This window comes from Cyanistes caeruleus, chromosome 16 (genome assembly GCF_971803275.1).
Source record: "Cyanistes caeruleus chromosome 16, bCyaCae1.hap1.1, whole genome shotgun sequence".
In the NCBI taxonomy this organism is placed as follows: domain Eukaryota; kingdom Metazoa; phylum Chordata; class Aves; order Passeriformes; family Paridae; genus Cyanistes; species Cyanistes caeruleus.
Genome location: NC_141716.1, coordinates 11,642,370 through 11,654,867, shown reverse-complemented (window position 1 = coordinate 11,654,867; position 12,498 = coordinate 11,642,370). Strand labels below are relative to the sequence as shown.

Genomic DNA, 12,498 nt, shown 5'->3' with positions numbered 1-12,498 from the left:
GGCAGCAATGGGGGGACAGCACCAGTAATGGTGGGATGACACCCATAACGGGGGGCTGACACCCATAACGGGGGATAGCACCCATAACGGGGAGCTGACACCCATAACGGGGGGATAGCACTGGTAACGGGGGGATGATAGCCCGGTAACGGGGGGCTGACACCCATAACGGGGGATAGCACCCATAACGGGGGGCTGACACCCATAACGGGGGATAGCACCCATAACGGGGGGCTGACACCCATAACGGGGGGATAGCACCCATAACGGGGGGCTGACACCCATAACGGGGGGCTGACACCCATAACGGGGAGCTGAGACCCATAACGGGGGGCTGACACCCATAACGGGGAGCTGAGACCCATAACGGGGGACTGACACCCATAACGGGGGATAGCACCCATAACGGGGGGCTGACACCCATAACGGGGAGCTGACACCCATAACGGGGGGATAGCACCCATAACGGGGGGCTGACACCCATAACGGGGGGATAGCACCCATAACGGGGGGCTGACACCCATAACGGGGGGCTGACACCCATAACGGGGGGCTGACACCCATAACGGGGAGCTGAGACCCATAACGGGGGACTGACACCCATAACGGGGGATAGCACCCATAACGGGGGGCTGACACCCATAACGGGGAGCTGACACCCATAACGGGGGGATAGCACCCATAACGGGGGGCTGACACCCATAACGGGGAGCTGACACCCATAACGGGGGGATAGCACCCATAACGGGGGGCTGACACCCATAACGGGGAGCTGACACCCATAACGGGGGGATAGCACCCATAACGGGGGGCTGACACCCATAACGGGGAGCTGACACCCATAACGGGGGGATAGCACCCATAACGGGGGGCTGACACCCATAACGGGGGGATAGCACCCATAACGGGGGGCTGACACCCATAACGGGGGGCTGACACCCATAACGGGGGGCTGACACCCATAACGGGGAGCTGAGACCCATAACGGGGGACTGACACCCATAACGGGGGATAGCACCCATAACGGGGGGCTGACACCCATAACGGGGAGCTGACACCCATAACGGGGGGATAGCACCCATAACGGGGGGCTGACACCCATAACGGGGAGCTGACACCCATAACGGGGGGATAGCACCCATAACGGGGGGCTGACACCCATAACGGGGAGCTGACACCCATAACGGGGGGATAGCACCCATAACGGGGGGCTGACACCCATAACGGGGAGCTGACACCCATAACGGGGGGATAGCACCCATAACGGGGGGCTGACACCCATGACGGGGGGCTGACACCCATAACGGGGAGCTGACACCCATAACGGGGGGATAGCACCCATAACGGGGGGCTGACACCCATAACGGGGGATAGCGCCCATAACGGGGGATAGCGCCCATAACGGGGGGCTGACACCCATAATGGGGGATAGCACCCATAACGGGGGGCTGACACCCATAACGGGGGGCTGACACCCATAACGGGGATAGCAGCAGCAGCAGCAGCAGCGCAGGGCCGGGAGGGAGCAGGGCCCGGCTGCCGTCGCTGCAATCCCCGCTGCAGGCCGGGTCACTGGCCACAGCCTGCCCGCTGCGCTGCTGGCCCCACAGGTGCCCAGTCCGGGTGGACATTGCTTTCCTTTTCCTGCGCTGATTCCAGCTCAGGTGACCGATCCAGACCGATCTGATCCCTAGTCAGGGCCTTGGGCTCCCCCCCAGCCCTTAGGGCAGCCATGCATTTTGGGTGCAGAAGTTACCTGTGGGCAGCAATCCTCAGAATTGCGCCCGGAATTGTCTCCCTGCCCGTGCCTAAGCCCTGGGAGCGCCCGGGTGCCGCTCGGTGCTCAGCAGTGAACTCCCGAAAGTAAAGTGAATAAGGATGGCAATTACTATTTGCGGCTGTAGGTGCCCGTGAGCTGCTCGTAGCACCGCCCCATCAAGCGGCAGGGCTCGGGGGCCTTCCTCCTCCTCCTCCTTGGCTCCAGCAGAGGGTCGCTCCCTCCATCCCATCCCATCCCATCCCCGCGCCGCTCCCGGCCCCAATCCCACCCCCAATCCCAGCCCTCCGTTTAACGCCAGCCCCTGCGCTGCCTCGCCATCCCCGCTGGAAGCAGGGCAGGAGCAGCGAACCTGCCTGCGCCGAGCGATGCTGCGCTCCAGCCGCGGGGCGCCGTGCGTGCGCTCAGCCGCCCTTCAATAGGCACCGAGCACCCCGAAACCTGCCCTCCCCGGGGGAGGGGGCAGCGGGGCCGGCTGGGCTCGGGGGGCACCTCCCGCCCGCCCCGCTGCGCTCCCCGGCCGAGCGGCACCGCGGCTCCGGCTGCGCACAGCCACCCATGCGGGGGATACCGGCGGGGAGGCAGCGGCTCCGCGGCAGCGGGGAGGGCAGCTGAACTCCGGGAAAGGATGACCGGCGTCGCCGCGATCGTCTTTTTCCTGCAGCTCTTGCTCGGGGCGGACGGACAGGTTTTCCCAGGTGAGTGATGCTCGGCCGGCCGGTGCCCCGCTCCTCCATCCGCGGGCGGCTCTCCCGGCAGCCCGAACTCTTCTTTCCCCCGTCCGTGCCCCCGGCCCCGCGGGGCGCTGCCGCTGCCATGCGGGGAGCGCCAGGGGATGGGCGCTCCTCTGGCCAGCGGCAGCGAGCAGCCCGGGCCCCGCCGGTTCCCGAGGCTCCGGGGATGCCGGGGGCTCTGCCCGGCCGAGCGGGGCTCCGCGGGGAGCGGGGGCAGAGCCGGGGCCGGGGGGCTCGCTCCTGCCAAAGTTGCGTGTGGCGACGGCATCGCCTTTATTCCGGATTCGCGAGACGTGAGGCGTTCTTTGGTGGTGAGGAGCGTTTGCGAGCCCGAGGCAGAGTTGGCTCCTGCGGGCTGTGCTCCCGGGGGGAGCCGCTGCCTTTCCCCCCGGCCAGGGAAAGGGCTCTGGGGAAGTTTAGTGGCAGCTGTTCCACCCCTCGCACGCCACAGCTCCAGGAACTTTCTCGGGGCCACTCGGGCCGGCTCCTTCCCGATTGTCGCTTTCTCCATCGCTGGTGTGAAGGAGCACTTTGCTCCCTGGCATGTGTACAGTAATAGTAGCCGGCTATTTTCCCACTCCTACGAGTTCCTTAAGGCATAGTTTGAATTACTTGAAGATGACAGGTGCTTATAGAGCTGGCTTTCCCCTCTCGCGCTATTATGTCGGTAATCCAAAGCTACATGGGTCTTGTATCTTGTAATACATTAATTTTCTCCTCGTTCTTGCAATACATTAATTTTCCCACTGCAGTTTGTGCTCATGCTAAAAAAACAAGCAGTTACAGCTTCAACTTAGGGGAAAAAAGGTATTTTAAAACTACCTGTATGAGACGAGTGAAATTTCCCTGTGTTTTGTCGCTTAACATGGGGATGTATCTCACTGCTTGTGACTCGGGCACGCCGGGGCCACGAAACTAACTGGAGTTGATCAGCAGCACAAGGAGGTTTTTGAGGCAGCTCGAATGCCTCTGTCTGGCCGTTTTAAAGCAGCAGCAGCAGCGTGTTGGAGATGCTGAGCACCGCGCACACCTTCCCCCGGGCTGCCCGGACAGAGCCTCTCCGGAGGAGCTGCTGTCACCAACCCAGCTCGCTTTGACACCACCGGCATCTTGTTTACATTGCTAGGCAACTGCACAAAGCACGGATTTATTAGAGACAATCTAACCTAGTTAAATAACTGCTTCCTTGGGTAAGCAATATGTGGAGCTATTTATTTCCCCCCCCCATTTTTTCTCTGCCTCCCAACTGTTTTCGTGCTCTTGACACTTGTCACATCAATTGAGATTAGATCCTGGGCTTTTGATGAATCATTTAGCCAGATGCTTGGAAAGAAGAGTGTTCTGTGAAAATAGCAAAGTTTTAAGGGGGCAGAAGGCACTTTGTATTTGAGGGATATAATGTAATATGAGCTAAATACATGAAAATGTAACGTATCTTAATTATTTTTTAGGAAAGCAATGAAATATTTTAATTATCAGTTCAGTGGAAATAGTAACTATGAGGTTTTTTTTTCCTTCTCCCTCCTATTTGAGTGTACATCCTACCAATCCAAAGTAAAAGGCACTGATTTTAATAACTTTCATGAGCTGTTTGTAGCACTGAAATTAGCAGAAAGTTTTCTACTCTTAATATAAATATCCGCTGTGGAGTGCATCGGTTTGGACTGTGTCCCTATAGCTGATTTTTTTTTTTTTTTTTTTTCCAAATGGTAAAAAGCAAAGTTTTGCAGGTGCACTTTGTCCCTGGAAATTCGGTGAAGTTTGGGGTGGCTCCAGTCGATGCCACCGGTGTCTTTCTGCATCTTCCATCAGGTGGTGCTCTCTCCACAACTTTTAGCATGCAAATACCTCCCGTCTCTGATAAATTTTTCAAAACCTACTGCGTTTATATAGCAGCCTTTTGTTAAACATCCCGAAAAATACTATGCAAGTTGTTGGCTAGGGGTTTTTTTTTAAATTTTAAGTGATAGCTGGAGTAGGAAATAAGAAAGGCACAAGTCGAGACGAAATGTAGTCGGTTCCTACCGGATTTGCGCAGCTGCTGCTGCTGCTTTGTGTTATCCCCAACGTAAAATTAGGAATACTACAAAGAGACAGCAGAATGCTCATGGCTTCTCCCTGGAATACCTCGTTTCATCCTGAGGGAGCTGGCTAACTCTCATTTCTTTATGTAATTTCTCTATAGCTCTATTTATAACTCTTCTCCCCAGCAATTACTTCTCCTTCCCTGCAGTCTCTGTATTTATTTGTAACTCAACATATGCTTTTCGAGGTTCTAAACTTTTTTGGCAGCCCTAGGGTCAGCTGCTGATTTAAATGCCTTACTTTTCCACAAAGGCAAGGCACAGAGGCAGCACCAGGTAATGATAGTGGTCCCCAGTTCTTGCAGGATTTTGGAACCGAAGGAGCATCACTTCCAGGGAAGTTCTCCTGAAAGTCCCTGTGGGGTTTTTCTCCCACCAAAACATGTGGGGTATTCCTGCAGCTGCCGCACACTTTACTGTTGTCTCTTTGGTGAGGATTTTTAGCACAACAGGGGGATAAATAAAGAGATTAAAGTAATTTGCAGCTGTGAGAAAGCATCCTGGGGGGGGGAAAGTAGGACAGAGGGTTTGCATGGGGGTTGTTGACTTGAACACCAGATTATTTAACACTTGTTTATCTTCTGATGGCGGTGCTTGATTTAATTTTTGCCCCTATCCTGGTCCTTTTTGGCTGGCAGAGTTCGAAGGCTGGGGTGTGTGGCTGCTGCCACATCGCCAAGTTACGGCAGCTGAGAGTTCATTTACTCGGGGATGGTCCAGGGAGGAGAGGAGATGAAAAAGGAGCAAACCGCAAGGAAATTTTTTGGGGGAAGCTTTAATTTAGTAGGAGTTCATTTGCTCAGGGTTTGCTGTCAGTAAATTGGCGGTGAAAAACGGGTCCTTCTGAGCGAGCTGCTCTGTGTGGCAGTTGTTAACAATGCAGCCATTTAACTCAATAATCACTTTTCTCTCCCTCTGGGGAGCTGTTAGCGCCACAATTCCACTTTATTTTTATCCCCGGCTGGCTCGATTTGTTTTCTAATACATAAACAATTAATCCTAAGAAGGTGATGTTGTGAAACTGCCTCTTTTGACAGCGGCAACGAAAGGTCACAGTGTGTATAAAGGCGTTTGTGAATCTCTGAGGGATAATCCTTCTCTCTTACAAATGCAGAGCCCTTTTTAACCATCCCCCTCCCGCGAGTCCCTGAGCTCTGCTTCTCTTGTTTAATTGTACTTTTAAAGTCTGTTATGCTCTGCGTGCAGGCCCACGTGCTCTAGTTTTCATTAAGATTATGGGAATGATTTGGGGCACTTACTGTAGAATATTAAAGTATATATTTTTTTTTTCAGAAGGCACCATCATCTGTTGCCATGGAAACCCGAATAGTAGTAAAGATGTAGGTCTGAGGCTTTGAACCTCGAAAGCCATGGACAAGGGTTGTTTCTTATAGGAACAATTACTTTTGTATATGAAATCCAGTTAAGTGGAGAGAAGAAAGGGAAATAAATTGATCTGTTCAGCATTGCTCTGACAATCCTCTTGAATAACATTCAGCACAGAAGGATCAGTGTCTGATTCTCTGTGTGTGTGTGGTGTGGGTTTTTTAAAGCTCATTATTTATCACAATAGTTGTTTTATGCCTGTGTTAATTTTCATTGTGATTTTATAAGTGAGGTGCAGGAATGTATTGGCAGGTATTGTTCTTTGCTTGAATGGAAAGTGCTGAATGTACAATGGAGAGGTGTGCAGAGGAACTTAAATATTTTGGCAATGGGCTAATCTGAGACAGATTTAACGTGTCCCTAGCTAAAAAAAGAAAAAATAAAAATAGCAGATGTTGTCTGAAATCCACCTACCAAAATGGGATTGTGTACATGGGTTTGCTCACTGATGAGAGAGATAATTCTGTGTTACCACAGCAATCCTGCAGCCTGGTTGACATCCCCACAAACTCTTATGGTGTTTGGGTGACGAGCAGCAGGATGTGTGTGTGCATTGCTATATAAAGCCCTCTGTCTTTCTAGAGAGACATTCCTTCATTTTTTATGGAAACTGCTGCAGTCTGTTTCCTTGGTGTCGTGTAATGCACAGATTAAATATGTAGCTGAGCTTCCAAAATACGCTTGTAGGAACATTCATAGATAAGAATTACACGTATTTGAAATAGCAGCAGCGTGCAGGGGTCACCTGCTGCTGTGAACAAGTCGTAGCCCAGGTCTCCACCTGTGATGCAGGAAACCTTCTGTGCCTCCCATTGCCTCGGTGGCAGAGGGCTCCACTCCCCTGAGGAAGGGCTCGTGGGTTGATATTCCTTGGCTCTGTGTTCATACTCTTGATAAGAAGATGGTATATGGCTCTTATGGTATTTCTGGAACGTTTTATGGAGCAGCATTACTTGGCTCATTTAAGCCAATGTATTTGGCCTGGAGTCACTTTTTTTTTATACCACTCACAGTTCCCAGTTCTCTTATTTTTCTTTCTTTGGCTGGTGCTCTTCCCTGTTTGTGCTGGATGTTATTGCTTGGGTTGTACCTTCATTTAGATGGTCTCTGCTTTTTTATTGAGACATCCTTATCTACCTCTTACCTCACCACCTTCCTGGCCTGGTGCTGTCTCTTACTCCTGAGTGCCATTCCAGGCAAAGCCAGAGAGGAGGAGCAGGCACACAAAGGTGGTGGGTGATGATGGCATCAGTGAGGGCTTCTCACAGCCTGGTCCTTTCTGTGCACTTTCCATCACATAACAAAAACAGGTTCGTTATTGTGAGCCCTAAAGATCATACATCTTCATGGTAAAGGAGACAATTACTGTGTCTTAACTGGACCATGCATCATTTAATCAGTCCTGCTTGTTTTTTAATACCAAATAAATACATCCCATCTATCACTGCAGTTCAGAGGTATCCAATACTTTGTAAACTGGATGACAGGACATTGCATGTTCCAGAGGAAAATGCTGATAAGAAAGAAATTTCAGCTAAGGAAAACAAGGAGCTCTGGAGAAAGAAGGCTGTTAAGGTGTTGTTTAATGCCCCAGTTAAAGATGATGTAATTCTGGGGTGTCCTGGTAAAACAGGACAAGAAACCCCAGGAAGAAAGAACCTACTTAGTGCTTGGTCTCTTCTGGTTTTCTTGTTTTCTTTTGAGTAGTGTTTGTAAATCAATCCAAGGCCAGTTGTTTGATTTCTTTTCTCCAGCTGGATCCCCCTGGGACTGCAGCCTTGGGAATTCAAACGGACTTGGTGAATTCTGCTGCCGCTTGAAGTGGTGCAGCTCGTGTAGCTGAAGAATGATTGAGCTGCTTATGAATTTTGGGAGGATGGGACCTGGCTCTTGTTCCTTGATATTTTTGAGTTAATCTCTCAGGAAGGCTGTGGGGTTTGACAGCTGATGATGTTGTGTGGGCACAGATCAGTGCTGCAGCCTGAGCAACCTCCGGTTGCGCAAAGCTCTTTGTTCAGCCATGCTGTTCCCGTGGTGCTGGAAGTGCTCAAAGTGTCCCATATCTCATGTTTTTGTAGCTGAAACGGCTTCAGATCTGGCTTTACAGAGGAAACAGAGTTTATCACTTTTTTTTCCACATCCATCCTTGTCAATCTCAGCTTCGTTCCCGGTAGTGACTGTGTTGAATCACTGGGAAGCTGCTCCTGGCTGTGAATTCAGCTGTAGAGTGAAGGAGGGCTGCTCCGCTCTTGTCCTCTGCAATGCTGTAAAGAACAACAAAATCAAGAGTATTGCCACTTCAGGCAGAGTTTACCCATTTTTATGTTGAGGATCAATCCTTCCCTCTTTGAATTTGAAGGCAGTATCATTACCTGTGTGAGCAGAAGTAGGGCTTCATGCTCTGCTGGGGATATTATTGGAATATTGTGCTTTGACTTCAGCACTGCTGAATTTGTTGCTGCTACCTTAATCTGAACAAGTGTGAATCTTCCTTCCCTTAGTACTGACCCAAAGGTCAGCTCTCAATAGCAGAGGGGAGAAAAGAAACCCTAAAGAGGCAAATACAGCAACTCTGTGAAGTGGGCTTTCAGGATGGCTTTTTTAATGGCAAAGTGTGGAGTAGGGGATGGTGCCACGTGGTTTTGTTTATTTGAGAAGATTATGATGATTTGTAGGAGTGAAAAACGTGTGTGATTGTGACCAGCTAGTAGAAGTAGGGCACAAATCAGGGGAGGAAGAAGGGAATTAAAGCAATCTGACTGCTCTGTAATGGGCCTTTCTTCCTTTAAAAATGTTTACTGGAAGTGCTGCAGCATTTGCTGGATAAGCAGAAGAGTGTTTCTGTCAGCGAGATGGGAAGCTGCTGAGCTTGATGGTTTGTTTCTCCAGAAAAGGGATTTGCTGTCAACATGTACCCACTTAGGTGTGGGCAGCCCAAATCTCATTCTGCATTTCGAGGTGGGAATTCAGTGCTCTAATGGGAACAGTTGTTGCTGGAAGTGTAAAGTGCAGTGTGTTTCTACCACAGCCAGGCATTTCTCAGGGAAATATTTCATGGTGTTGATGTTTCTGTGGAGGTTTGTGGCTGAGAGGTAAATTTAAATAACCCCAACCTGCTGATCCAAGAGGCTGTGTCCATCTAACTCCACACCTCTGCTTTGGGCTGGTACCAAGAAGTTTCACTAAGTTGTTCCTTAGAAAAGCACCAAGGTGAACAATAATGAGCCATTTCTGGTGTTTGCCATTCACATCCACCTGTTTAAAGAGGTGTATCTCTCTAGAAAGTCTGCTCTGTGCTTTCTCTGGCCTTTAGCTGGGGTGTATTTGTGGAGTGGCTGAGCAGAAGTGCTCCTGACTTTCTCATTGTTACCTTCTCACTCCGGACTCGAGAGGCAATTGCTGGTTTTGCAATGGTACCAACTCTTCTCTCCTAATGAGCCTCTTTAATAGAAACTCCCTTTTCCCTCTTAATTGTTTATTAAACCTGAAGGGATGGCTTTGTGGTGTGGTTAACTTTGGAACACTTGAAGAGCCAACTGCTTAAATGCTTTAGAGGCACAAATTACTGTTTTTTTATACCCTGAAGAATGTTTTCTTTGCAGTTGTTTAAGGGAGAAACAGGAACAGCAGCAGAAACATGAGCAGCGCCTCAGTCAAGCAGGAAGGGTGGCAGCTGACAGGATCCTGGTGTTTGGGAGGGGATTTGTGATAGAGAGAGTGATGGGAAGGAGAATATGGTAAATTTACAGCAGTAGGAAGAGAGCAGGTATGAAGAGAAATAGGAAAGGGGATTTTGCCAAACAGGCAGTGAGGAAGCAGACATAAAATGAAGCTCTGAAGTGGGCTGCTGGATGCTCTCAGGCTGGGAGGGTGGCTGGCACTTATACAAACTCCCTTTCTTTAAGCTAAATGTCCACCAGAGTCTTTGTGAGATAGCTCATGGCTGCAAATTTTTCTCCTTAGGCTGAAACATGGGATACAACACTTACTTCTTGTCTTTAATTTCGCAGTGATTGAGCATCTCCCTTCACAAACCAAACCCATGTGAATATTTTGAATTTACCAGCAGCCCTTTCTGGGTTTGCTAGAAAAGCATATATTTATCTGTTATATTTGCCAGTTGCTAATATTTTAAGAGCCTTAACCATGCCAGCAGCAGTTCTCCCTGTTGCTCCTCCAGCTCAGCTGGTATTTCATAGCTCTGCTCATGTGTTCACACGACAGTTGCACCCTGTTTGTTTCAGTAATGGAAAGGAATAAGCATGTGAAAGGAAAAGCCTGTTCTGTTTACACTCTGCAGAACACTGCTGCCCGTATCAGAGTGGCTGATCAGGATGTTCTGGGTACCTCGGTGCATCCCTGGGCCTGGCTCAGAGCCTGTGCCAGGCAGCCCAGATGTGCCTCAATTTGTGCAGCAGCCAATCCTAATTAAACATCCAGGAGCTGTCACCCACCCAAAACCAGTCACTCATCTCTGCTCCTTCCCCTCAAAGGACTGGCTTGGAGCCTTTCACTGTGCAGACAGAATTGTTGTGTTGTGTTGTTGGCTCTGGCTGCACAGGGCACAGTCACCTGGTTGTCAGGAAAATTAATCCACAAACACCAGAGGTTTATGTCAAGAAGGAGACAGAGGAGTCCTTTTACTTTTTTCAAATAACAGGAGAGGCCATGGGGCATTCCTCTGGGGTCTCTTGATTTTGTGGAGGTCACAGACTCCTTTTTATCCCAATTTCCCAGCATCATGTCCCTTTCTTTCCCCATTGGCTGAGGTATTTGAGAGGTACAGGCTTCCTGGAACACCTGATACCCAAGATTCCCCTCTAATGTATAACCCTCCCTTTTAATTTTCAATTCTGATGGAATTTATGGTGTTTCCTCAGTGTCTCTTTCATCTTTCAATATCCAATCTCATTTACCTGCAAACCTACAGTTTGTTTATAAAGACAAATATCTTTTTTCCATTCATCAATCAGTGGAATCCATCCCATTGCTTCTTTTATCTCTCAGTGCTGGTTTCATCTGCCAGCAGCCCCCCAGTTTGTTTGTAAAGACAAACCCATCATTGCTCTCATGCTGGATTTGACTTTGAGATGGGTGGCTCGCAGCTCCTGGGGTCTGCCTGCTGTGCCAGCACTGACTCATTCCCTCCCTGGAAGCTTCCCCAGGCTCTGCTGCTCTCCTGCCTGGCAGGGCAGGTGAAGAGAGCCAGGGCTGCCTGCCAGCATCCCCTGATCTCATGGCACTGCCTGCCTGCCTTCAGTGCTCGCTGGGGATGCTGCACTGCGCCCACCGCTTCGTTTTGGGGGGGGGGGAATTTATTCATTTCTGTAAATTAAATCCAGACCCGCTTGAAGCTCTCCCCAAATACGATCTGAATCATTTTTGCTTTGTTCTTGTTGAAAAAGAGTTGCTCTTTATAAACCTGCTCTTTATAAACCAGGCACTTCCCCACAGCTCTTGAGGTTCAAACAGCCTGAATCAGGGAGAATCAATCCATGTGATCTAGTAAAAAATAATAGGATTAAAAAAGAATTCTTGTTTTAAAAGGGATTTTTACTATGCAAATGTTGGTCAAAACATTTCCCCAGCTTCCTGAATAAATTTTTTGTTGGTGATAGGGTTTCCTACGCAAACAGTAAATATTTTTATGATTAAAGCATGGGAGATGGTGTATGTACTAACAGCTATCAGCACGTGGTAGGAATGATCAGAGAAGTGGAAAGCTTGGAAATAAACACAGTGTCTCTGTTGGCACAGGGATAACCCTGGAGACTGCCAAGGCCAGAGCCTGCAAAAATAAGAAAGTATAATTAATTGTCCTTAAATGAACTTACCAAGCAAAAATAACCCTTTCAAAGTAAACACTCAACTTTGCATCTTTTATTATAAAGCTTTTCCATGTGGCAAAGCTTTCCATGGTCTATAATGTATTTATTGAGATTTCTGTGCATATTTATTGTAAAAAAAATTAACATACAGAGTACAGCTGCACTGGACCTCTGCTTTACCCTTGCACTTTGATTTTCTTGTAAAAATACAAAAATATTTCTGATAATGGCTGGGAAATAATGTTTTGGGATGTTACTTGGTGGTTTCTGGAGGTCACTTGGCAGTTGTCTATATTGAATCACTCCTGGGTTTTGCTGTGGTTTTTTTTCATGGTGTTTTCCTTTTTTTTCTGGTTGTTTGGATTTTTTAAGAGGTTTTTCTTCCATACTAATGAGCTGCTCCTGCTAACAGAATGCTCAATAAATGAGCGTTTCAGTGAAAGAAATACTGAATTTCCTTGTGTCCTTTGGTGTAATTCCCAGTGGTCACTGACTTCAGGGTGACTTGCAGGTATTTAAAGCATGAAACAACAGCAGCATTAACAGTGCACAAACCCCAGATTTGTATCATCCTGCTTGCCAAGTGTAATTCATCCTAGAATTACTGGAGAGAATAAACAAGAATGTTTGGATTATCCAGAGAGCTCCTCCTCATGCAGGAGGTGGCAGAAGGATCCCTCATCAGATTC

At 48.8% G+C, this 12,498-nt stretch overlaps 1 protein-coding gene across 11 annotated transcripts in view; it reads left to right on the top strand.

Annotated features, from left to right (window-relative positions):
* Nucleotides 1-2,097: 2,097 nt before the first annotated feature.
* The window catches only part of PTPRT (protein tyrosine phosphatase receptor type T), a 432,610-nt gene continuing 422,209 nt past the window's right edge, over nucleotides 2,098-12,498 (top strand). For 6 of the 11 annotated variants that reach the window (XM_086852377.1, XM_086852371.1, XM_086852375.1 and 3 more), the window contains exon 1: nucleotides 2,297-2,475. In XM_086852377.1, the coding sequence (XP_086708503.1) occupies nucleotides 2,406-2,475 (70 nt within the window). In that variant the 5' untranslated portion in view covers nucleotides 2,297-2,405. Of the gene's footprint in view, nucleotides 2,476-12,498 lie in introns of all 11 variants that reach the window. The other 5 variants (XM_086852367.1, XM_086852368.1, XM_086852372.1 and 2 more) reach the window with 3 other exon arrangements.